Consider the following 23164-nt stretch of genomic DNA (forward strand, 5'->3'; position numbering starts at 1 on the left):
GTGCGAACAAAGAACCTTAACTCGTCTTTGGTACTGACTGCTTACTACTTACTTTAGCGACACCAACTGACTTGATATAGTGCAGGCAGGAACAATTCTTCACATCGTGATCTATTTATATCTCTAATTTCTATATCATCTATCTAGTTTTCTATCCCCTGTACGCCAAGACCCACTTGTCGCCAACCCCGCTCATCAGGCATCGAGATAATCATTGCATCATGTCCTCATGAAGGTGTTGACTGGTTGCCGGAACGCCAACTCCAACCCAAAAGAGAAAAAGAGAAAAAAGAAAAAGAGAAAAAGCGTACTATACATCCGTCATAGCTGCAGCTACTACAGCTCCCACGAATCCAATCCCTGCAACTCGTTCCATTGATCCTCTAATTCGCGAATAATCCATCCCGTGCGCCAGCCCACGGAGCTCTCCACATGAGTGAGGAATTTGAACGATCCCCGCTTCTCGACGGGGTGGCGCAGGCAGTGTCCATCTGTGATATTACAGGTTAGCATGGGAAAAGCGATTTAGCCGGATAACTGCGAACTTACATCGATATAGTAGGTGGCAAGCCATGAAATAGGCATTCTCGACTGTTTCGTTCGACGAGGATAGTCCAATCACTTGCACCACGTGGGATGCAATCACTTTCTGCGGGCTGTGAGTATATGAAATTATCGATAGCACTCCGAAGAACGAACCTCTTCTATACGTCTGAGCCGGGCACGCTCATAGTTGCTCACGACGCCCCAGTGACGGTCAGACGACGTGAGGAGAATTTGACAGGTGTGGTAATATTGCAGCCCGACCACTATAACAGTTAACATATATCTCAGTCCACACTCTAACTCGAGTACATACCAGCTGGGGGTGACATGACCCATAATTCGGGAAATGGTCGATTCTCTGTTGGGTTGGCGTCTTTGTACTGCAATGGCTGCCAACTGACAGGCCGGTCGCGGTACCACTGCTCCACCTTACTGGACATCTCGTGCCAGTCCTCCTCATCCACGGCCGCAACATGGCCTTCCGAGCAAAGTTGTATTATCCGGGCACAGTAGAAGATAATCGTGTTGGCATAGGCGGCATCGTCGCCCCGCTTGAAAACAGATGACCGTTCATAGTTCCGAAGGTCCAGCTGCATAGGCTGATTTTGAACAAGAGATGCGTAGATGGCTTGCCGTAGAAACTGCCAGCTGGCGGCCTCCGTCAACCCGCCTGATGATGCCGCTCGGGACATAGTATTGAGCAGCCGATTGGAACCAAGCCAATGGCACTTTTCGTCGGTCGTACTTTCGAGTTCCTCATAGATCCGCAGGATCACAACTGAAATAAGCATGTTGTCATCGTATGTTTCCTCAGGCCGCGCAAGGGCGGCGAGCAGCAACTCTACACATTGACTGTGGTATTCGGAGGCCTCCCAATCACTAGCACCGGACATGATGGCATCATGTCGAGCAGATAGCGCCAACACTGCTTTCAGAACCATCGGTACATGTAGCGCTCTGCGAGGCACCTCGCTATTGAAAGTCGATGCCGAGTCACAGATATCTAACTGTTGTCTCAATCAGATCCTCCGATACTAAAAGGTATGACTGAACATTGTATGGCTTCTTACCCAGTGCGATATTTTGTTGATGTATGAGCGCAACAAGAACGCTTCTCGCGATGTCATCGTCGATGAGGAGGTCGAGCGTGGAGTGGATGGAGTCATGGGCGACCATGTACTATTGGATGCCAAAGGAGAGACCATATCATTGACAGCCCTCGGCGAGATCGCCGTGGCTTTGGTTGAATGTTGGTCATCGTGTGTGGAGGGAGTCGATACCGCCGGTTCCACATGGGGGATGCCAATGGCCTCATCGTGTGGATTTAGAGATCCAGAGATAGGCAGGTGAGTTGTGAAAGGATCAGGGATGTATGTATGAGGGCCGTTCGAGGGGAGCTGGGGATCACCCTGAGGCTCAGGTGGAGCATCGCTGATGCTTCCATCCGCAGACTCTTCGGCAGACTCTTGAACGAAGGTCACTAAACAGGGTTAGGCCGGGTTGCATTGGGATTGACATGGAGAACAAAGAACACATAGGGAGAAATAACAGAACATACAAGACTGAGGAACATTCACCCAAGTCTGTGCGGAGTCCCACTCCAATTCGAACTTAGAGGCAGTCCCTTGGCTCTTCTGATACACATGGCGGACGGTCTTGAAACGGAACGGAGGATCCAGACGACACGTCCGCCCTAAGCGAGCGCATGCATTACAGGACGACGCTCCCGCGCGAGTGGTACACCGAATGTGACGAAGGCGACAGCGCTCACATCCCCTCCCGATCCTCATGGCAGTTTGCGGGGCAACTGGTGCTGAGCAATGAGCGCAGCGGGGAAAATATACAGATTCAGCACAAGCATGGACGGATTGGTTTAGCGAGCTGATCAACCCGGAAGGTCTGCGCACTGCAGGGACAAGCAATAAAGGATAAAGGAGTGACGGTCCGAGAGATTAACAACAAAATGGAAGGTTTGAGGCGAGGGATGTGCTCAAGGTTGGCGACGACCTTTAACACACCAATCGAGGCACAGCTTTCCCCGCATTTGCCCATGGATGGGGATCCGTTTTCAGCGTGTGTCTGATTGGATGCCCCAGACTTTCAAAGACCCCCACGAAATTCCATGGGGAAAAGACTTTTTGATATGTCACGGGAGACTCTCCCAACTAAGGAATTGCTCTCGGTCTACTGCTATCTTACACACGTGTCTCTCTGCGGCATGCTTTCACGTCGCAAAAGGAGTATCCATTGCCAGTTTTGGCTTTTATAAGAATTTCTGTTCTTTTTCCCTGCCACAGTGTATATGCATCTCGCATTAGCTGGGTCAATCTACGACAAATCAGGATTGGTCACCTGTTCGCTTACACCCCGACGGCATTTGACAATCATTTGCCGACATACGGATCGTCAACGAAGCGCCCTGAGCACAACACTAAAACTGTCGCTCGAAACCCAATCAGCCTCCCGACTCAATACACTCGTCAGTCATCATCACCCATGATTTGTGCCGTCATGTCTTGCATAATATCACAATGTCATCAGATTCATTGACTTCTATTTCCCTGAGAACTTTAAATGAACTTCCATTAAACAAATGGTATAAAAGGTATGAGAACGGCAAGTCGTGGGGCATATATCTCGGAATCGCACTTTTATCTTTTTTAAACACTGATCGTCTTGAATACTCTGTGAAGAATGGGTTAGCGTGTTGACTCCTTCTCATATTCGTAACCGAATATACATACCCGAATCCAGCAGCGCCAGTAGCCATGATAGTACCGGGCATCTGGGCCTGCCAGTGGATTTCCTTGACCGACTCCATGTAATGCACAAACAACAATTGAGGCGGAATGTCTGCCAGACCGGCTTCCCGGCTCTCCTCCTCATCAAGTTCGACAGCCAAATCCCACAGAGTTACGGTGTTATCGGCGGAACCAACGGCCACCACACTGTCATCGGTGGGATGCCATTCGATACTGGTGACAGGCTCCTTGTGGAAGTCGAAGGCGGCGACAGGCGATGCCGTGATCTGGGATGACGGCGCCGAGGCATTCGGCTTCCAGTGTCTCAGATCCCAGACGCCCCATTGGCCATCGTCGGCACCAGTAGCGAGAAGGTGGAACGTCTGGTTCGACCATGTCATGACATTAACGTCGGTGTTGGAAACCTTCACGTCTACAGCGGGCTTGCGGGACTTAGACCGGACATCCCACACCTTCACACTACCGTCACTGCTAGCGGAAGCGAAGACATTCCGCTCATTAGGAGACCATTGCAGTTCTTCGACCGACGAAGCGTGTCCAGTGAAGGGCCGCGTATCAGTAACCCAACCGCCACCTTCGGTGCGCGTCGTAACGTAGATCAAACCATCGTTGTCACCGGTCAACAGTTTGCCCAGTGGTTGCAGAGGAGACCAATCCAGTGCGTAACCTTCGGATTTGTGCATGCGAAGAGTAGAGAGAGGTTTCGAGGCGGAAGGAGGGAGAACGGTGCCGGGAACATCGAAGCTTGTCAGATGAGGGGTGACGTCGTGGATGACCACCTGCGAGTTTTCCAGCATGGTAGCAGTGAGGGTTTGTGGAGGCTTGGAATAATCTCCAGAGGACGAGGGGGTTTGATGGCAACGGATCCGGTTGGTTGTCGATCCCAAGGGGATACTCTTGTGCTCGAGAATAGGTTCTCCCATGTCGTCATCGTCATCCGAGTCACTCTCCGAGTCGGTATCATTCTCCTTCTCCATCTTGCTCAATCCACTCATCTTCAGGACCATGAGCTCGTTTTCCTTTGATCGACGTCCCTCTGCCTGTGTACCAGTTACTGCGTAGACGGTCGCGGGGAAAGTCTTGCGGTTGTCGCCCAGATTATCGCGGACAATATCGAAGGAAAGACAGGGCCAGGGTGTTGTGAGGGTGTGTAGCATATTATACGTAGAAGGGTCTGGCGAAAGCACCTCTCCGGGAGCGAGTTTCGTTCTTCCGGGGATGAAAGTCTGCTGGTCGACCTCCATCGCATCTGGACACGGGCGCAATCAGAGCTGAACCGGTAAAACCAGATGAACATGAGAGCTTACCCTTTTCTTCCTCTTCCCGCTCCGCATCAGGACGGCCATCCACACCGGCCTCGAGGACCTCATCTTCGCTCTCGAATTCGTCCTCGAACTCGTCCTCGAATTCCCCCACCTCGTCGGGAGGGGCTTCGGTCATCGGGCGCTCTCCTGCCTTAAGAGCGGCGGATTGCTCATCGGAAACGTCGGCGGCTCTCTTCGACATGGTGTACAAGTTTTGTTTGGCAGGGATTAAATAGAAGCTGTCGACGAACCAGTCGTGCGGCAGAAACCAACCTTCCAAAGAGAGGGAAAATTACTGATTAGGGTTCAGGAACTTTTTTTTTTCTGCGAAGCCCGACGGGCAACGGCGCTAAGCCTATCGCGGACTAGTGGCGATCGGGCTGTTGACGCTCTCCCTCTTCTGGAGCTGCGGCTGTGTTCACCCTCAGGCACTCCCACAGGGGCTGTGGAAAGCTTTGTCCAACAACCCTCCTAGTTGAAACACTCCTCTCGATATGGATGCGTCACATTTTCCGACCGCCAGCACACCCCATGTGGCGGATCAGATTGAACAGGATCCTCATGTGACGGAGGATATGGGCCCCGCGGCGGCTTACAAGGACGGTTACAGCAGCGATTCGCGCGCCCACTATCCCTCCCATTCCGCCGTCGAATACCACTCCCCCACTCGCGGTTATCAATCTCATGATGATACCCGGCCAACTCCTTCTCCCTTGGCCCAACCTCAGATCCCTTCGTTGTCTCGACCAAGTTCCGGGTTGTCCAGTGCCCCCGGGGTCTCCCAGACGAGCCAGGATGTCAGCCAGAAACAAGCGTCGCAACAACAAACGAAGAACAGCGTGGTGATCAAGGTTGGAATGGTTGGGGACGCTCAGATCGGAAAGACCAGTCTGATGGTCAAATATGTGGAGGGCAGTTGGGACGAAGACTACATTCAAACGTTGGGTATGTGATAATATTCGGGGGGTCTCTATTTGTGGGCACAGTTCTAACCTTGCGCAGGTGTAAACTTCATGGAGAAAACGATTTCTATCCGGAATACGGAGATTACTTTTTCCATCTGGGATCTGGGTGGGCAGCGTGAATTCGTCAATATGCTTCCTCTTGTCTGCAACGATGCTGTCGCGATCCTCTTCATGTTTGACCTCACTCGCAAGAGCACGTTGAACTCTATTAAGGAGTGGTACCGCCAGGGTCGTGGTTTTAATAAGACGGCGATCCCTTTCCTCGTTGGCACAAAATACGATCACTTTGTCAACTTCCCCCGGGAAGACCAGGAAGAGATCTCGATCCAGGTATGTTTGTTAGCGTGAAGAAATCTACCAATAACCACGCTAATTTGAGCTCAGGCCAAGAGGTTTGCCAAGGCCATGAAGGCCAGCTTGATTTTTAGCAGCACCAGCCACAGTATCAACGTACAAAAGGTGCGAACGGAGATAATTTCCGAACCCGGTTTCGTCCGATACTAACTATCTGTTAGATCTTCAAGATCGTCCTGGCCAAGGCTTTCGACCTGAAGTGCACTATTCCCGAGATTGAGAATGTCGGCGAACCGTTGTTGCTCTACAAGAACGTATAGACGATGAAGTGAAGTAACGATTATGTACATTGGGACGAAGTGATGTTGACGACTTCTTTTCCCTTGGTGGGATGAAGTGGCTGCAGTGGGAGGATTTCTACTCTGCGTTTCTGTCGATACGCATTTTGCTTTCCTTTACTTGATTTTCTTTTCTCTCAGCATTGGGACGCGTCCAGGATTCTCTTCATGTTCATCATTTTTTATTTCTTTTCTTTCTTTCTTTTCCTTGTGTTAAATTCCCCACCCGTGTTTTTAATCTCTCTTTCTTTCCTTCCACCCTTTTTCTTTTCTCTTTTCTTTTTGACTCATTATAAAACTGCATCTAAGACTCTTGATGGGTTATAGATCAGAGCCATGGCGCTATCACCCGGAGCTCAACTGCTCACGAAAGAAACATTGAAACCCATCCTTGAAACAAGAAGGCCCACACTGGAAATATGCGTGATATTACATGACTACTACATGAGATTTGCTCAATGTATACAACGTCCGACGTCAGCGGAACCCAGCCTCACATCCCCAGCCACCGTTTCAGTACTCATAAATTCTCCGAAAATCATTCATCCCATTCCCCACCTCCTGCCGGCCCAACGGCGTCATATCCAACAAATGATACGTCCCAAGCAGGATCTCCATGCCCCGATCCGTAGTCGAATACGTATGAAACACCTCCCCGTCATCCCCCTTCCAAAACACACACAACCCAAAATACCCATTCCCAGGCTTCCAAGTAATGACCTCGCCACCCTTCTCCGCCTCCTCCCACGCCCGATGCGTCTTCTTCGAACTATAAAATGGAAACCCCCACCCAGTAAGCCTCTTATACTCCTCAATCTTCCCCACCGGTGCCCTCGCAACCGCCACAAAACTCGTATCCCGACTCTCCAGGTGCCGCAAATCAGGAATATGATCCATGCAAAATGAACACCCCACGCAGCCCTTCTCGTCCTCCGGCCCCAGCATAAAATGGTACATGATTAGCTGCTTCCGGCCGGCGAACAGTTCGGGGAGAGTTTTCTCGCCGTCGGCCGTGTCGAACCTGAAGCGCGAGGCATCCGGGACTGGAACTATGGGGAGAGAACGGCGCGCTGCGGCGAGCGCTTGGAGTTGGTGAGTTGCTGCTTTTTCGAGGGCGAGGTGGGTGTTGTGGGCTTCTTGGAATTCGGTTGGGGAGACTATCTATTTTTTTTTTTTTCTTTTTGTTAGGTTTTCTCAGGGATGTTGAGGTGGGAGTTTTATGTTTTGTTTTATCCAAGATCTTGATATAAGTGTAGTTGTTAGGCTGCTTACATTTTGGTTTGGTGGGCTCATGATGGGTACTGAGCTCTGTCTGTTTGTATTGGATAGAGTGATAGATGTACAGATAGATAGCTTTGGTACAAAAATATGAGTCTCACTTTTAAACAGAATTAGTTACTAGATTAATTGTTATGAAGCTATGAAGTTCGAAAAGTGGAAATGCGGGGTTTGGCTCGTATAAATTCACTTGAAAGCTTCTTTCCAATTATGTAATTTGTCGGCCTGTGTTCCATGGTTTTGAGTAAATGTTGCTCTAGGCTTTGGGTCTAGAATGTACTTTTTCAGATACCGTGTACTACATCGACTCTATCCATGGGTCTAATGGTTGTATGGTTCGTTGGGTGGTTTGTGCTTGCGGAATACCCAGAATGTATATATCTATACTGCGCAGCGAACATTTCCCACCCCCTTCAGAAACAACAAACTATTCAAGACCTTTAGAAAAGATACAAATAAATATACCTTTTCTAGCTCAGAAAAGTAATCTAGACTCCCCCCATGATCTACATGATTTAAAACGCGTAATACACAAACAACAAACCCAACCTTCACTGAGCCGAGTCAGCCCTCTCCAACCTCCCCTGTTTCGAATTCAGATACTCATTCCTAAACCAAATCAGCACGTATGTCCATATACAATACAGTGACCACCTCAACACTCTACCTCTCATTCGCCCAATTCATCGCCGCATAAGCAATCAGAAAGGGCGGCACAACATATAACACCTGGTGCCTGCATCTGCGGAACGTATTATATATGGCAGCGTGGAACGCCCCGGCAAAGGGTCTCTGTCGGTTTGGAGATAGGGCATAGGTGGCTATGCGCATTGGGGTGGGGAGGACTATTCTTTGTTTTAGTTTGGGTTCATGATGGGGAATTTCCTTCTTGTTTTGGATTCTCTTTTTTCTCGGATTGATTGATCTACGGTGGATGGTTCGTGAGAAAGTGTGAGTATTAACGTACCGGAGTTTCCAGGCTCTCCCATCCACCTATTGAAAATTAGTTTGATTCGAAGGTATATCGTCAGGGTATAAAGGAGGGATTAAATGAACTTACCATCCGGTCTTGGGGTCGTTGTGGCCTACCATGCTGAGAGGGTTCACTTTTCGGATGAGGGATAGTAACGGGGGCGTTTGAATAGCTCAGTTGAGAGAGATTGAAGACTCATTCTTATACTATGTTTGTTTCGCAGGGATACTGGTATACTCCGAGTAGGGCTTAGATGTCGGCATGTCGGATGTTAACTTAGTGTATATTTTTGGAAGTTGAGTGAGTCTGATTGGATGGTTCGTATACTAGGTTTTTTGAGTTTGATCCACTGAAGGATTCGGATCCCTGTTGTCCTATTGTGTAGATCTTCTTTTGGCAGACCTAAAACTGGGTATTCTGTATATGTACGAAATGGGTGAAGTTGTACAAGTAGCATCTTGTTTACGGAATGATGTGTATAGGTTGGGTTAGGCTTATGACCTGTGTACTTAGAAGGAGGTCTTGTATTCATGCAACTTGAGAGTATTTCATCATCCTTGAGTATTGATACGATGGTACAAATAAAAATAATCAAACAGCTAGCGAAAAGTCCCCAAAGAAATCCTGCCACGCAGTAGGGAAATAAAACAAATTCAGCCCCGGAAAGTCCCACTCTCGAACAAATTGCTCAGGCACAAAAGACTGCAAGTCCGCCTGAGCATCAAACGACTCCCAGAATGGCGCCGTAGCCACCGGATCCCCACCCGCTTCTCTTTCCTGAAAGATTCGGCCGTATTTCTCAATACTTAGCCTTAGAATTTGCATGTAGATGCTTCCATTTCCAGTAGTTTCCCCGCTGGATCCTACGGACCGAGTTAGCTCATCAAGAAGTCTGTTTCCGTGGTCCAGCAGTTCTTGGTGCTCCTCCCTTCGTTCCGGGAGAAGCCGAGAGAGTTTCAAAAGTAGTAGGAAGCAGAACGCGCATTTGGCCCAGACAAAGTCCATGGCGTATTTCAGCTTGGCAAGGTAGAAGTCTGGCTCCGTGCTTATGACGCGGAGGTGTTTTCGGGCACTAGACTTGGCGAGTAGGAGAATATTGTGTTCAATAGGGGACATGGCACTAGTTTTATGTTAATGCAAGGGTGGCATGATATTTTCACTGATGGGAAAATGATACGTACGCCACATTCTCTACTCCCATTGATAGCAGGGCTTTGCAGTGGAGGATTAGCTCAGCCCAGCATTTTTGGACGCGTAGGGCTGCTAAGAGGAAGGGTCTCTCTTGTTCTGCTGCAATCGAGTTTTCTTAAGATTTCCATCCGCATTAGTACGACCATATGATTTTACGTGTTGATGAACGGATCCTACCGATGATGCGCAACCAATCGCTAAATGATTCCATGAGTGATGTAAACAGCGGAAATAATTGATTCACTTACTCAAACCACAGGTCAAGATCTACCTTGGCCTCGTGCACAAATTCGGCAATATCCGGTCTATCTAGCGTCTCCTTCGTGTCTAGAGTGTCATTGATTTTTGCTGTCCAGGGTTGTAAGTAACTCTCTTGTGTTCATGTTGAAGATATGGCTATCGGAATTACCACGTATAACATTCAACTTTCATTTCATAGTCAGCCCACATTTATTATCAAATGAAAATAGGGACCATACCTCAACCTGAGAAAACAGACGTAAATCCAAGATTGTCGACGTATGATGACGGAGCAAAATGCGGCATCGATGTGCATTTCCCCTCATCCGAATACCAGGCGGCTTTCCGCCATCTACATGGAATCTGGAGATAGTCAGTCTAAATAGGTCCCACAATAGAGTGTGAACATACATATGATCCAAAACAAGGAGGCCAAACCAGGTCCGGGATTTGCGCATCAAGGAACGGTCTTCTTCATCAGTTGCCATGTGAGATTCAGATATGCCTTCAATCCCTTTCATGGTTAGTCGCTGTATGAGTTCTTCGAATGCCTCGTCCAAGCTCAAGTCCAATGCCATCCGGGTCGCAAATGAAAGTAGGAGAGAACGTTCGGCAGAATAGCATGCTACAATAAGAAGCGCCTGTATGGATTCTAGGCAGTTCAGCGTTTTGTTTTGAATCACAACATTGATCCATCTCTTGAGCTCTGCGTGCAACAAATCAGAAATCTGGGATCCGGATTCTGAAGTCCATCAGCTATACAACCGCGATGATGTGTCATTTGCGACTTGATGAAGTTTACCATACTTGTCTCAACGCGACTACCAATTGTACAGATGGCATTCAAAAGTATGCTACTGCGAGCACGCACCGACGCAAAGTTGTCGAGTTCCGGGTCGAAAATTGGGATATACCTATCCTAAAATTGCCCGAAAGATAAGCCTCCAAGCCAATCGAGAGTAGAGACCAGACATACGTACGCAGCCTTGGAAAAACCTATGTTGGATCAGCAAGAAGCTCACAAATAATGCACAATGACTCGCAGCACCTACGTTCTAAAGCATGACATGGCCTGGTCAACTGTCATCAAGCCCTTACTGATAAAATCGGAGATAGGCTCTTCTCTAATATCGAACCCGGAGCGCCTCTGCCTAGCGGGATGTGGACTATTCACCTCTGCGGTTTGCAGTTGCTGGAAGATAGATCCGTTCCGATGAGTTGATATACACCTCGGACCACGATGATGATAGTCGCTGGGGTCTGTCGCTCCAAGGAATGTAGGCATTGGCCCAGGATCCGACATAATATGACTTGGCGAAGGAATTGGGATCTGCTGCCCTGGAATTTGACCCTGGGCTACATCTCCAAGAGGTCCTGGATTTTGCCGTATGTGAAGCTGAAGCACCTCGTGCATATCACTCAATCGTGCTTGCAGTCTCTGTACTTCAGCCTCCACATTTCCTAGCCGTCTTCAGTTTTGGTCAGTTTTTGTCACTTCTACCAATACCCAAAGGGTCGTTTTTGAAGAGACGAGGTGTGTAGACATACTCTGAGGACGGATCCCTTGGGATCTCGAAGAATACACATTGCTTCCGCGAGCGCCTGCACCTATTCCACTTGTGAGCAAAGCATTTTCACCCTCTAGTGCAGATGCATGAGAAAGGGCGATAATACCTAGTACATGGTCGTTTCCCGTCACATCTCACCTACAGGAAGGTTAATGGATATATAGGCGAAAATATCGCAGAGCTAGGCACACTTTAGACTGTCGACAAGCGCTACAAGCCTTCTGTGATTAGCAAGAGTTAGCCAAGTAACACATGCATATCCCGGAGAAGGGAAAAAACTGTACGGGAATGCGCTTTTTCCCAATCGGGGCCGACACCATACACGAGGAACCGTCAGACTCCATCTGGTTGGTAATGTATGTACCAAAGTCAACTAGGATAGATTACAGAAAGGGTTAATGCAAGAAGGACGCGGATCGTTGTATCAATGATATTAATGGGAGCGGGGCAACGCCGTCAACACCGGAGACTCGCCGGCTCGGGTAAAGAAATGCCGATACAACTACTAACGTTAACGCATGTCTCCGCTTAGAACAAGCTAAGGATCACACTATTTGAGCCTGATCTAGAGGTGGCTAAACCTATTACAACTTCGTAGTATACCTACGTGGAAGAATTAAAATCCGGTGACAAGCTTTAAGCAATGAATTCTCAATATACTCCATCCAACAACAAGCCTTCATCGCCTAGGTATAAAGCGCCTTACAAGATGACTGGTTCATTAACTTGACACCCATATCTGTGTATCTTGCTTTGCCATGACTAAAACGATTTTTGCTCAGTACACATAGACAAAGTCTTCGTTCTCCCAGTCCGTGAGATCTTTGAACGCGTTGTCTTCGCTCACCGCGGGTTGTTGAGGCTCGGTTTTGTCCACTGGCACTGAGCCAACAGCTTGCATCGAATGATCGACGATCTTTGCACTCTTACCCATACTCACTCGTTTCTCCTCATGCTTTTTGTTGAGAAAATACAGGTATGCCATATTCATCCTAGCGAAGTGTAGGTAAGCACATGTACCCGTGCAGGGGGTCAGTAGATCGAGCTTACATGGGGAGGAGGACGAGGAGACAGAACATTGCAAGACTATAATTGCAGTCAGTATGGGTACCATATTATGAGTCCATTGCTATCACCCACTTGGATAGCAAACCACGTCGATACAAGGGCGCGTCTGTAGTTGTGTACAGATTCGAGCCGAGAACCTGTCGGGTATAAGTAAACAGTTCTGATTAGACTTAATCATTCACCTACGTTACCGGCGCATTGTCCAATTAGGACTATGCCATTCACAATCTTTTTCTTCGTCTCACCGGCGGTGTTTCCTGCAGACCACGAATAGATCATGGGCGCTAATGGTCTGTCAGCTCAATCCACTCGCAATGTCCCGTAGCGAACATACTAATTCCAGGATACACAGAAATCTTGTCTCCAGTTAGCAGAGCTATGTAAGTATCAGTACCCACGAAGTCTTACAATGTAATATCCTGCAAGCAATGCTCCATTGTGATGACCGTCACGAGGAAGCTGCAGGAGCATGACGCAGCCTGCAATGGCAGGCAAAGATAACAGGGCTATGACAGGTCCCTTCATTTTCAGCTTGGTCGCTAGCCACGCCCCTCCCATTGTTGCCACGAGCTGTACAGCGCCAAAGGGTATGTTGAAAAGAATTGTTTTGAATTGATCAAAACCGAATGCTTCGATAATGAGTGGGCCAAATGTCGAGATACCACCGCTAGGAATCCTTCCAGGTTGTGAGTCGTGGCTGCATCAATAATGGGTATGGGCCGATCCTTACGAGACTGCAAACATCAGGGCAAACCAGAAAAATGACTTTATGTCCAGGCATGCTTCTTTGACATGATCCCATTTCCATTCATGTGTCTCAATACCTTGTTGGTTCATGCGAAGTCTTGGCAAGATTCAATTAGCGTACTGTATGGCAAGTACCTCACTCAAGCCGCATACCTCTCAATAGCTAAGAGCTTGTCTTCCTCGGTCAGAAACTTGGATTGAATTGGCGAATCGGGCATAAACAACCTACGCAGCCAGGGTTAGATGTGCACATCAGCTGACTTTGAATGTGGCATTGCTCACAGGATAAGGCCAGAGAAAGCAATCGTTATGAGACCGAAGAATAAGAAGATAATCTTGGCTGGGGGTTAGACTTTCGAACATCGACAACTTGAACTGATATGACGAACCTGATAGGGCTCAAAAACTGAAGACTTTATATGGCCCAAACCATACGAGAGCAGACTGCCAAACTACTTGCAGGAGTCTGGCCTTAGTATGACAACGCACTGGGTGTCCAAATGAGTTCAACGCACCATGAATACTACACCATTCATAGCGTACCACGAACCAAGTCGGACAGGTTGTTCGATTCGTCGATACCACATCTGGGTCACAGCGATGAAGCACGGAGCTATATTCGTAACCCATAGTCAGCATTGAGGGTCACGGCGCCTAGGGTATTAGAGATACTCACGTATACCGGCTTCAAAGAGACCTAAAAACATCCGGCAGACCAATAAGCCCGCAAAGGTATTTGCCGGGGTCATACAAGTCAGGGCGATGCCCCAGCAAAGGGTTGTGCATGCCAGGAACTTTCCAATTGGAACTTTGACCAAGATGTAAGCAACGAAAGGTTGGGCAACGAGTTGTACTAGATAAACGACTGCTCCTAGCCAGGAATACTGTTGTCCATGGAGATTAGCTGTCTCGACGAGACCGAAAATGGATGCATACGAAAGACTGGACTTGTCAAGTTGCTGTAAGAAATATATCCCAAGGAGAATAGGCAAAAGCCTCAGGTCGATCTTTCGAAGCACCCGGGCGTTGTTCTCAGCTGTTAGGACAGATGAGTGTCCTGCATCTGCTATAATGCCTAGGGCTCTGTCTTGTCCAGCCCCAACTGGGTGCTCCCTGTTCTGACGAGAAAAATCTTCAACAGACTCTATATGCTCATCTTGACCTTGCCCTCCCGACGCTGGTGCTTTGTGATGAGACATTTTCTTTTCCTTCTTAGGTCTTCAAAAGTCACTCAGCTAGCCCTAGAGGATAGAGTCTGTGGAGCTAGAGAAGAAAATTTCGATTTGAATGGAAGTACCTTTGGGTTCCAGAATTTCTCCTATACGTAGAGCAGATGGTGATAGGCACGTAGAGTAGTAGTGAACCAAAACAGTAGAATATTTGCATGAACCCTTTCGGATTTTGTTAGGATATACCAGTCTTAGTACAAGAACCCCGTGGGGAAAGCATCATTCCCAGCCCCGGAGAAAACACCCCCAAAGCCGAAAGGGGAGCAAATCTACCAAGCCAAGGCTCGTCCTGTAGACCATACGAGGATTAGTGCGGACTGGACCATCAATGCCGGCAGAACACAACAGGATGGCATGGCATGACTCGTGACGACCGTCGGGCATCTTCCGATGATGTGCCCAATGATTCCCATCGTACTATCACCGTGTAGGACAAGAACCGCACTGGTGGGGAGATTGTAATCTTAAAGAAGGTTAGTTATCGGTGTTCGGTTAGAAAAACCGATATGTTGCCAAGAGCGCGGAGACGTTCTGTGGGGTAAGCAACCATGGCTGTCGGAGATGAGCCCGAAGTCCGATGTATACATGGTAGTTACGCTTAAGTAGTCCCGAGGACGCAGATGTATGAAAACACTCAAATAGAGCTTTGAGTCTTGGTCTATTTCGCTGGTTTGAACCTGTCTCCAAATTGTGTTCTTTCAGACCGCTTAAACAATCATGCCTCAGAAGGAATTTTGTCCCAAGAGCTATCAAGAGACTCCGGCAGGAGCTCAGAGCTCCGCCACTGTACACCTTCGTTCAGGTTCAGACAAGCGACAATTTGACTTCTCCTTTGAGCCAATTCGCGAAAACCTATTCAGAGTGACCTTTTCTTCAGAGGACCATCCTCTTCCCCCCTTCCCGAGCGTGACCAAGCCAGTGACCAGCTTGGAAGACATCCATGTTTCTACAGAGCATGGTTCTCAACAAAAGACTATCGAAATTGGTGATGTAACAGCCTCTGTGGAGTGGGCGAACACCCCAGTGGTCTCACTGTCATGGAAGGGCACCGACAAGCCTTTGTACAGAGATCTTCCCTTGCGGTCTTATGTAGCAGACGCATCCGGAATTGCGCACTACACTGAGCATGACCGGAATGACCTCCACGTTGGACTTGGGGAGAAAAGGGCCCCTATGGATCTCAGTGGCCGTCATTTTCAGCTCTCAGCAACAGACAGTTTTGGATACGACGTGTATAATACCGACCCCCTGTACAAGCACATCCCTCTTTTGATTAAGGCGTCACCCGCGGGATGTGTTGCTATCTTCTCAACCACACACGGCAGAGGAACGTGGTCCGTTGGCTCAGAGGTTGATGGCCTCTGGGGCCATTTCAAAGTATACCGCCAAGACTATGGTGGTCTCGAACAGTATCTTATCGTCGGAAAGACACTCAAAGACGTCGTGAGATCGTACGCAGAGCTTGTCGGCCACCCGATCCTCGTCCCCAGATGGGCGTACGGATACATCTCCGGAGGATACAAGTATACCATGATGGATGAGCCACCCGCCCATCAAGCGCTCATGGAGTTTGCCGACAAACTGAAAGAACATGATATTCCCTGCTCTGGGCATCAAATGAGCTCCGGCTACTCGATTGCCGAAGTCGAACCCAAAGTTCGCAATGTCTTCACGTGGAACAAGTACCGGTTCCCCAATCCGGAGGAGTGGATTGCCAAGTACCATTCACGGGGAATTCGTCTTATAACCAACATCAAGCCGTTTTTGCTTGGCTCTCACCCAGATTTCCAGAAGCTTATTGATGGAAATGGATTCTTCAAAAACCCTGAGACAAATGAGCCAGGTTATATGAGATTGTGGAGTGCTGGCGGAGCAACCGGAGGTGACGGATGCCATATCGATTTCACTTCAGCCTGCGCATTCAAATGGTGGTATAATGGCGTCCAGAGCTTGAAGCGTGCCGGCATAGATGGAATGTGGAATGACAATAACGAGTACACCATTCCAGATGATGATTGGCAGCTTGCTCTTGATGAACCAGCTGTTTCTGGCGGTGTCAAGATGGGGGTTAAGGGCACCGTTGGAGACTGGGGCCGCGCAATGCACACAGAACTCATGGGTAAAGCCTCTCATGATGCCCTGCTCGATCTTGAACCCAGCCAGAGACCTTTCGTTCTGACTCGGAGTGCTACGGCTGGTACGATGCGCTACGCAGCTAGCACATGGAGTGGGGACAATGTTACCAGCTGGGAAAGCATGAAGGGTGCTAATGCTTTGTCCCTCAACGCCGGTATATCGCTTTTGCAATGCTGTGGACACGATATTGGAGGTTTCGAGGGACCTCAGCCTTCTCCAGAGCTGCTACTCAGATGGATTCAACTAGGTATCCATTCACCTCGATTTGCCATCAACTGTTTCAAGACATCGCCCGAAAACAACTCTGTCGGGGAGGTCATTGAACCCTGGATGTACCCCGAGATCACCCCTCTTGTTCGGGACACCATCAAGCGTCGGTATGAGATTCTTCCTTACATTTACTCCTTGGGCTTGGAGAGTCACTTGACCGCCTCTCCACCCCAGCGCTGGGTGGGCTGGGGTTACGAGTCTGATCCTGAGGTTTGGACCAAGGCGCTGAAGTCCGGGGAGGAGCAGTTCTGGTTTGGTGACACTATTATGGTCGGTGGTGTCTACCAGCCGGGTGTGAACGTCGCCAAGATATATCTTCCCCGGAAGGCCAATGATCAATTTGACTTTGGATATGTGAACATGAACGAGCCTTATACCTATTTCGCTTCCGGGCAATGGGTGGAGATTCCATCCGAGTGGAAGAAGAGTATTCCCCTCTTGGCGCGAATTGGTGGTGCCATCCCAGTTGGGAAGCCTGTACACACCCGGGTTCCCGGTGACGAAACTCCGGCATCAGTGGCTGTTGAGGAGGTGGATGATTATAGAGGTGTTGAAATCTTCCCGCCTCGTGGCAGCTCTCATGGCCAAGCTTTCAGCACTACTTGGTTTGAAGACGACGGGATCTCGCTGAAGCCAAGTATCTCACAATACACCGTTAGCTACAGCTCCACAGAAGAGAAGGTAACGGTTGGTTTCACTCGGGATCAGAAATCTGGATTCGTTCCGGCCTGGAAGGAACTGGATATCATCCTTCACAACGGTGATGAGAGACGGGTTGTTTCGGATATCGGAAAGACGGTGGAGTACAAGGGAAGAGACTCCCACGGGCGCGTGGTGTATACCTTGAAGAACTGAAAGACATGGTGTTTTGCTGCTGGCTTGGTAAATCCCACCGTGTATTTCAATTGCATGTCAAGGGGGCTAATCAGAGTTCCTAAGTGGAGGAACTGTATCATGATGGTTTGCGAGTTTTGAAAACCCAATAGAGATTATAGATTTGCATGTTTCTATTAGAGTGTCTCTGAAGTGAGAGGAAAGATGGTAGAGGATGTTAGTCCCGGTCCAGGGAAATGTAATCCGCAGTAATTGGGCGGATCTGAATGACCATCCGACTTCCTAATTAGGAGGGAGAGTTGCGTACTGCGCCCTCATATCGCTCTTACATAGACTGCAGATATAACTTATATGCATATATTCTGTTGCTCGGACTCAGTATCCTGGTCGATACAGGGTTGATGGTCTCGCATGCTAACGAGTGCTACATGGAGATCTGTTGTAATGCAGAAAGCGTCGTGATTAGTGAAAGGTTTACGAAACTATTTTCTTCACCATTGCCCCAGACATGGAAAAGTGCCTCATAGAGATGCTCTATACCACCTTCCAAAAGAGGTAGGAGATGTAAAGGTTGCATTTGACTAGGGCATTGCTGTTCGTGTTCGGCAAAAGGAGGATCATACAAGTGGCATTCGGCCTCTGATGGAAGTGTTGGACAAGTGAATATAGGCATAGTCACTGAAGAATCTGATTTAATGTACGGATACATCGCCAGCTACATACTCCGTCATTAGTGATGATAGCGGGCCTTTGGTCTGATGGACTGATCAATCATAAAATCGCCTAAGACGTGTTCGCGGGCAGAAGACGTGAGGGTAACCCACAATATAAATATGGTAACTCACGCTATCAGCATTTCCTATTATACTAGTTTAAGCTCCCTTATCAAGTATTTCTTATTTTGCCCCAGCCGACCCTCCCAGCCCCCAGTTCCTGGCTGGAAATAATCCTGCACAGATTCCAACCTTTCGCAGATACGGTATTCTCGGATCGGATCGCTGGAAACCTTCACACGTTGATCTTCAGTTGGATAATCTTCAAGATCTTTGAGCTCTCGGTAAGCAATGCCGATTCTCTCATACTCTTCCTCGCTCGCCTCCATCCGGCGCACTATGAGCCATGATTCCTCAATGATAATATTGCCGCTCTTTGTTCGGCTTTTAAACTGTCCTAATTGAATATACATCCATGACGGCAGGTTGAAGGCAGAAGACCCGATTGCAGGATGTGCTAATGCAGCTCCCCAAACCTCCTGCTGGGCCATAGTATCCAAACATAACTTGGTGAAATAAGAAGTAGGACCTTCGTAAACTCGTGCTCTGATTTTCAGCCACCCTCCGGTAATGATAGTAAATGGATCGTCAATGTCTCCCAGAGTCTTCATTTTATTGTCGACGTAGTGGAAGTCACGATCCTCTTCAAAAACCCTCAACGAATACTGGAATTCGTAGTCAGTTGAAGCCCAAGTCCAAGTCGGCCGGCGTCGAGAGTTACATTTGTTTAATAGTTGAGAGGGATATTGTGTTCCATGCTTAGGTATTTCAAGCCAACTTAGCCCGAAACCTAGGTTCTTCGCCCATAGACCAGCAATGTATGGTACACCTGTCCGTTCGTGTAGAGACCTCGCTATACCCGCTATAGCGATGAGTCGATCTCCCATTATAGTGAACTTTCTACGAGAGTACCCGAATCCAATGAGCCAGTCGTACCAGATCTGCTTTATCCTATAAGGAGAAATCTCTCGATTCATAGCCAGGGACAAAGTGTCCTGGGCTGTGACGAAAGGCAGACGATCTTCCATCTCATATAATTCTCGGCATTCCCAAACCAGCTGGGAGTTTGTGAAATGAATTGTCCGCGGCGATAAGATTCTTTCCTGAAATACCCATCCACGTTGGCTCAGAGCAGAGCCAACCAATGGAGCAGGTTCTCTAAGACGATCGCCGTCGCTCAAGTTTGGTGCCCAAAGGATCAAAGTCGATGGCTGTTCCTTTGCGACTGTGAGACTATTTGTAATTTCGATTAAAGTCCCTCCACCCAACTTGTCTTGCCTTATTCCAGTACTGCGATAACATCCTCCGGTACTATCCTCGCTAGCACTCGCTGCGATTGTGAGATATGAGCTGTCGTATATATGGCCCATCTTCACCGATTCTTGAGCCCAATCAGCTTGTGAGTCTTGGATGATGCATATTGCGTCGATCCACAAATATCGAATGCCTAAGCGGCGGGTAATGCTAATAGCATCGCAAAAGTTTGCAGGTAAATCATTAAGTTTTATCTCTTTCATGTGACCGAGAAGATTTGCTCTTGTTGTGATGGCATCGGTGCCCAGCCTTTTGCCCCAACAATGACTCAGAGTCATATATTTCGGGTAGACTGGCAGGTTATCGACTAACCTCACACTGTGTCCGCATTCAATGTCATGGTTGTGGTTGACGCAAAATGCTCGAACATCAAGTAAACGAAGAGGCACCTCAGTCTTTCCCATGTCGTTTGCCCCTTTTGATTCAAGTTCATCACTGGCTGTTGTTGCTCTGAATCCTGCATGACGAAGCGATCTGAACATGCTAACGGAACAGTTATGATTCACCAGGCACTCTTGCAGGCAATGTTTGATGAACCTAAAGGAGTCCTCCGACCGGGTTCCCGGCAATTGAGAAGCGATTGCCGGGACGCCAAACCTCTCAGCAGGATCCCCTGGAGAAGTTAGCTCGGCTGGTTACTACTCGCCCAGGAGTGTAACCTACCCCTCTTCGTCATTACAAAAATTGGTCTCCATCTGCTGCTTTCAGACCTACATAACATAGGGGGAAGACCGGGGAGTATGGGTTCCTCGAGTGTTAATGTGGTGCGCTGATCGAGTGAATCGAGGAGAGAGCAAAGCGGGCACCATGGTGTTATCTTAAAGTGCTCATAGCCCATTGTTAGGGCTTCAATCGTGATCCCTTGGCAGTGCTTACATACTTTCGCCGGGACCCGCTGAAGATTCACGTTTCTATTTGTTGCTTGCATCTTACCATCTATAGCCAAAGACTGTGCAATAACTCGGTTAGCATGTAATAGAAGGATTGTCGTTCCGCTTGTATGCTGCACGCTCAAAGCGGTATCAATTTCCTAGCACAATCCAAGGTGCGGTCTTTGGCTGTACAGAGAGAAACCCCTCTACCACCATGAGCTAGAGAGGGGGCAGTGATGTATGTCATTTTATACTTCATGTTGTTGACGTGGCTCCTCTGTATTGGCGCTCTGCAGGATGGCCGTGGTGTCAGCCTTGCGAGACGCCAATGGGAATTATCTCGGATCTGGAGGCTCAAGATAAAAAAAACCCCCCCGCCCAAGCAAAGATACTTCGTTACAGTAACCATATCCGGGTACCACTTGTTCTATTTATCTCCTGACTGATGTCAGCAAAGGGCTCATTATATACTTACAATATGTATCTTTCCTGACTCTGGCCTGAATACAGATAAGGGTCGACTTTTGTAATTACAAGCCCTACTAGGTAGATACCAAACCATCCCTCTGACAGTGATTTGTAAATCAACGACGATCTTCGTGCGGAATGTGTCCGTTTGCTTTAGATCTATTCCATTCTATGATTACTACTACTTTGTCCACCACGGAAATGTGGGGGACATAAACCAATCGTCATATGTGGGGTCGATGACTCTTTCGGATCCTCTGATCGGCTATATTCTCTACCGGTTATATCTCTACTCTACTTCAACATCTACCCACGCAAAGACTTAATCTAACATACTACGCAAAGCTACAATCCCATAATCCTACCAGAACCCACCTGCCATCACGATTACCAACATGTCGCAACTCAAACTCGCAATCCTAGACGACTACCAGAATATCTCCCCACCGCACTTCGCCCATCTCGAGTCCCGCATCTCAATCTCCTACTTCCCGGAAACGCTCGACCCACGCGATGAAAGCCAACATGCGCTCCTGATCGAGCGCCTCCAGCCCTTCGACGTAATTCTCGCCATGCGCGAACGCACCCCATTTTCTAAGGAAACGCTCTCCGCGCTCCCAAACTTGAAACTCCTCCTGACCACAGGCGCTCGCAATCTCGCCCTGGACGTGCAATACTGTGCGTCGCGCGGAATTCCCGTCGCCGGAACCGGGGGCCGACCGGCGGGGGTCCATTCGACGGTACAACATACCTGGGCTTTGATCTTAGGGTTAGCGCGCCATGTTGCGCGCGATGATGCGGCTGTTAAACGGGGAGAATGGCAGGGGTCGCTTGGAATGACGCTGGCGGGGAAGACATTGGGATTGCTGGGACTAGGAAAGTTAGGTTCGCAGGTTGGGCGGATCGCGGTGGTGGCTTTCGATATGAAGGTGATTGCGTGGTCTACGAATCTGACGCAGGAGAAGGCGGACGAACAGGCTGCGGCTTTGGGGTTGCCGGCGGGTAGTTTCCAAACTGTTCGGGACAAGACTGAGTTTTTCCGTAGCGCGGATGTGGTGAGTCTTCATAGTGTATTGTCGGAGCGGAGTCGGGGCATCGTCGGTGCTGCAGAGTTGGAGGTTATGAAGCCAACGGCGATCCTGGTGAATACGTCGCGGGGTCCGTTGGTGGAGGAGAAGGCATTGTTGGAGACACTGAATGCGGGTCGCATCCGTGGGGCGGCCCTGGATGTTTTCGAGCCCGAGCCTCTGCCTAAGGACAGCCCCTGGCGAACAACAGCGTGGGGTCAAGACGGACGGAGTGAGGTGGTGTTATCACCACATATGGGTTATGGGGATGAACAGATTCACGGGTGGTATGATGAGGTGGCCGGTAATTTGGAGAGGTGGTTGAATGGGGAGGCATTGACCACGCGCATGAATTGAATTACTCGAAAGGGGGCAATCCACCTTTGCTCGCAGAAGATCGAGGATGGTCTGCGGGACGATTCGAAGAGAAACTAAAGTTTTCAAGGACAAGTTGCATACATAAGCGTGTGATGTCGTGCATGTGATCCGGATGTGTAACCTTTTTGGTTCAGGTCTGCTTCACCGAGTCCCAATCTGTCCTTAGAGCCAATTTCTGTCCTGTCCAATTGAAGCTTAATTAAAAGTCTCGTTTCGTCGTGTTCTGGGTTTCATGTGGATTTCGTCATAGTGGGATCTAGTGGGGGAATCTCCGTGGACCAGAAACTCAACTCGAGCTGTTTTCTGTACCTCGGATCCTGTGCCAAGCGCAAAAACCATCCAGACACTCCGACGTCGAAAGAGTTGAATCAAGTATACAGGGTTTGAGGATTCATGTGGAAGTCATCATGATTCAAACAAATTCAATCATATGATTGATTTGAAACACAGTGACACATCACGTGGTATACCAGGTTAAAGGTCACTGACAGTCGCTGGGAAGATTATCTAAGACAACCTCGGGTGAGCCGAGGCACCCGCTGGACCTGT

At 48.7% G+C, this 23164-nt stretch overlaps 9 protein-coding genes across 9 annotated transcripts; 3 read left to right on the forward strand and 6 right to left on the reverse strand.

The window, feature by feature from the left end:
• Positions 1 to 336: 336 nt before the first annotated feature.
• BDV38DRAFT_284250 (uncharacterized protein) lies at positions 337 to 2336 on the reverse strand (the record flags this gene model as incomplete). The annotated part of the gene is made up of 6 exons (XM_032060219.1): positions 337 to 491; positions 550 to 649; positions 700 to 809; positions 860 to 1553; positions 1617 to 2026; positions 2105 to 2336. 6 exons carry the CDS (start codon positions 2334 to 2336, stop codon positions 337 to 339), a joined length of 1701 nt encoding a protein of 566 aa, XP_031912070.1.
• An 870-nt stretch (positions 2337 to 3206) lies between these two features.
• Positions 3207 to 4814, reverse strand: BDV38DRAFT_272296 (ribosome biosynthesis protein RRB1; the record flags this gene model as incomplete). Its single annotated transcript, XM_032057462.1, has 3 exons — positions 3207 to 3231; positions 3291 to 4557; positions 4616 to 4814. The coding sequence occupies 3 exons, from the start codon at positions 4812 to 4814 to the stop codon at positions 3207 to 3209; spliced, it is 1491 nt and encodes a 496-aa protein (XP_031912071.1).
• Positions 4815 to 4865: 51 nt separating this feature from the next.
• BDV38DRAFT_250390 (Spg1/Tem1 GTP-binding protein) lies at positions 4866 to 6851 on the forward strand. Its single transcript, XM_032054945.1, has 4 exons — positions 4866 to 5557; positions 5615 to 5907; positions 5962 to 6036; positions 6093 to 6851. The coding sequence occupies exons 1-4, from the start codon at positions 5107 to 5109 to the stop codon at positions 6189 to 6191; spliced, it is 918 nt and encodes a 305-aa protein (XP_031912072.1). The 5' UTR covers positions 4866 to 5106; the 3' UTR covers positions 6192 to 6851.
• BDV38DRAFT_284253 (DUF899 domain-containing protein) lies at positions 6723 to 8579 on the reverse strand (the record flags this gene model as incomplete). The annotated part of the gene is made up of 3 exons (XM_032060220.1): positions 6723 to 7366; positions 8455 to 8480; positions 8548 to 8579. The coding sequence occupies 3 exons, from the start codon at positions 8577 to 8579 to the stop codon at positions 6723 to 6725; spliced, it is 702 nt and encodes a 233-aa protein (XP_031912073.1).
• A 472-nt stretch (positions 8580 to 9051) lies between these two features.
• On the reverse strand, positions 9052 to 11194 carry BDV38DRAFT_272298 (putative C6 transcription factor; the record flags this gene model as incomplete). Its single annotated transcript, XM_032057463.1, has 9 exons — positions 9052 to 9580; positions 9642 to 9765; positions 9829 to 9848; positions 9900 to 9999; positions 10061 to 10076; positions 10131 to 10254; positions 10303 to 10633; positions 10699 to 10805; positions 10944 to 11194. The coding sequence occupies 9 exons, from the start codon at positions 11192 to 11194 to the stop codon at positions 9052 to 9054; spliced, it is 1602 nt and encodes a 533-aa protein (XP_031912074.1).
• Positions 11195 to 12237: 1043 nt separating this feature from the next.
• On the reverse strand, positions 12238 to 14473 carry BDV38DRAFT_272299 (putative MFS transporter; the record flags this gene model as incomplete). Its single annotated transcript, XM_032057464.1, has 11 exons — positions 12238 to 12451; positions 12600 to 12664; positions 12714 to 12811; positions 12862 to 12883; positions 12936 to 13203; positions 13258 to 13371; positions 13428 to 13499; positions 13557 to 13609; positions 13664 to 13726; positions 13790 to 13887; positions 13951 to 14473. 11 exons carry the CDS (start codon positions 14471 to 14473, stop codon positions 12238 to 12240), a joined length of 1590 nt encoding a protein of 529 aa, XP_031912075.1.
• A 508-nt stretch (positions 14474 to 14981) lies between these two features.
• BDV38DRAFT_294064 (putative alpha-glucosidase) lies at positions 14982 to 17862 on the forward strand. Its single transcript, XM_032062413.1, has one exon. It carries the CDS (start codon positions 15221 to 15223, stop codon positions 17762 to 17764), a length of 2544 nt encoding a protein of 847 aa, XP_031912076.1. The 5' UTR covers positions 14982 to 15220; the 3' UTR covers positions 17765 to 17862.
• A 701-nt stretch (positions 17863 to 18563) lies between these two features.
• Positions 18564 to 20157, reverse strand: BDV38DRAFT_250404 (HET domain-containing protein; the record flags this gene model as incomplete). Its single annotated transcript, XM_032054946.1, has 1 exon — positions 18564 to 20157. A coding segment is annotated over exon 1 (1498 nt), but the record flags the coding sequence as incomplete, so codon positions are not given.
• A 1141-nt stretch (positions 20158 to 21298) lies between these two features.
• Positions 21299 to 23086, forward strand: BDV38DRAFT_250407 (D-2-hydroxyacid dehydrogenase family protein). Its single transcript, XM_032054947.1, has one exon. The coding sequence runs from the start codon at positions 21566 to 21568 to the stop codon at positions 22592 to 22594; it is 1029 nt and encodes a 342-aa protein (XP_031912078.1). The 5' UTR covers positions 21299 to 21565; the 3' UTR covers positions 22595 to 23086.
• The last annotated feature ends 78 nt before the right edge of the window (positions 23087 to 23164 follow it).

This window comes from Aspergillus pseudotamarii (assembly GCF_009193445.1).
Source record: "Aspergillus pseudotamarii strain CBS 117625 unplaced genomic scaffold BDV38scaffold_37, whole genome shotgun sequence".
Lineage (NCBI taxonomy): Eukaryota > Fungi > Ascomycota > Eurotiomycetes > Eurotiales > Aspergillaceae > Aspergillus > Aspergillus pseudotamarii.

Bases quoted from the DNA above. Each gene is read 5' to 3' on its own strand.
- BDV38DRAFT_250390 (XM_032054945.1), top strand. From the start codon at position 5,107: ATGGATGCGTCACATTTTCCGACCGCCAGCACACCCCATGTGGCGGAT. The intron at 5,558-5,614 runs GTATGTGATAAT...AACCTTGCGCAG, and splicing joins AGACTACATTCAAACGTTGG to GTGTAAACTTCATGGAGAAA. The intron at 5,908-5,961 runs GTATGTTTGTTA...ATTTGAGCTCAG, and splicing joins AGGAAGAGATCTCGATCCAG to GCCAAGAGGTTTGCCAAGGC.
- BDV38DRAFT_294064 (XM_032062413.1), top strand. From the start codon at position 15,221: ATGCCTCAGAAGGAATTTTGTCCCAAGAGCTATCAAGAGACTCCGGCA.
- BDV38DRAFT_250407 (XM_032054947.1), top strand. From the start codon at position 21,566: ATGTCGCAACTCAAACTCGCAATCCTAGACGACTACCAGAATATCTCC.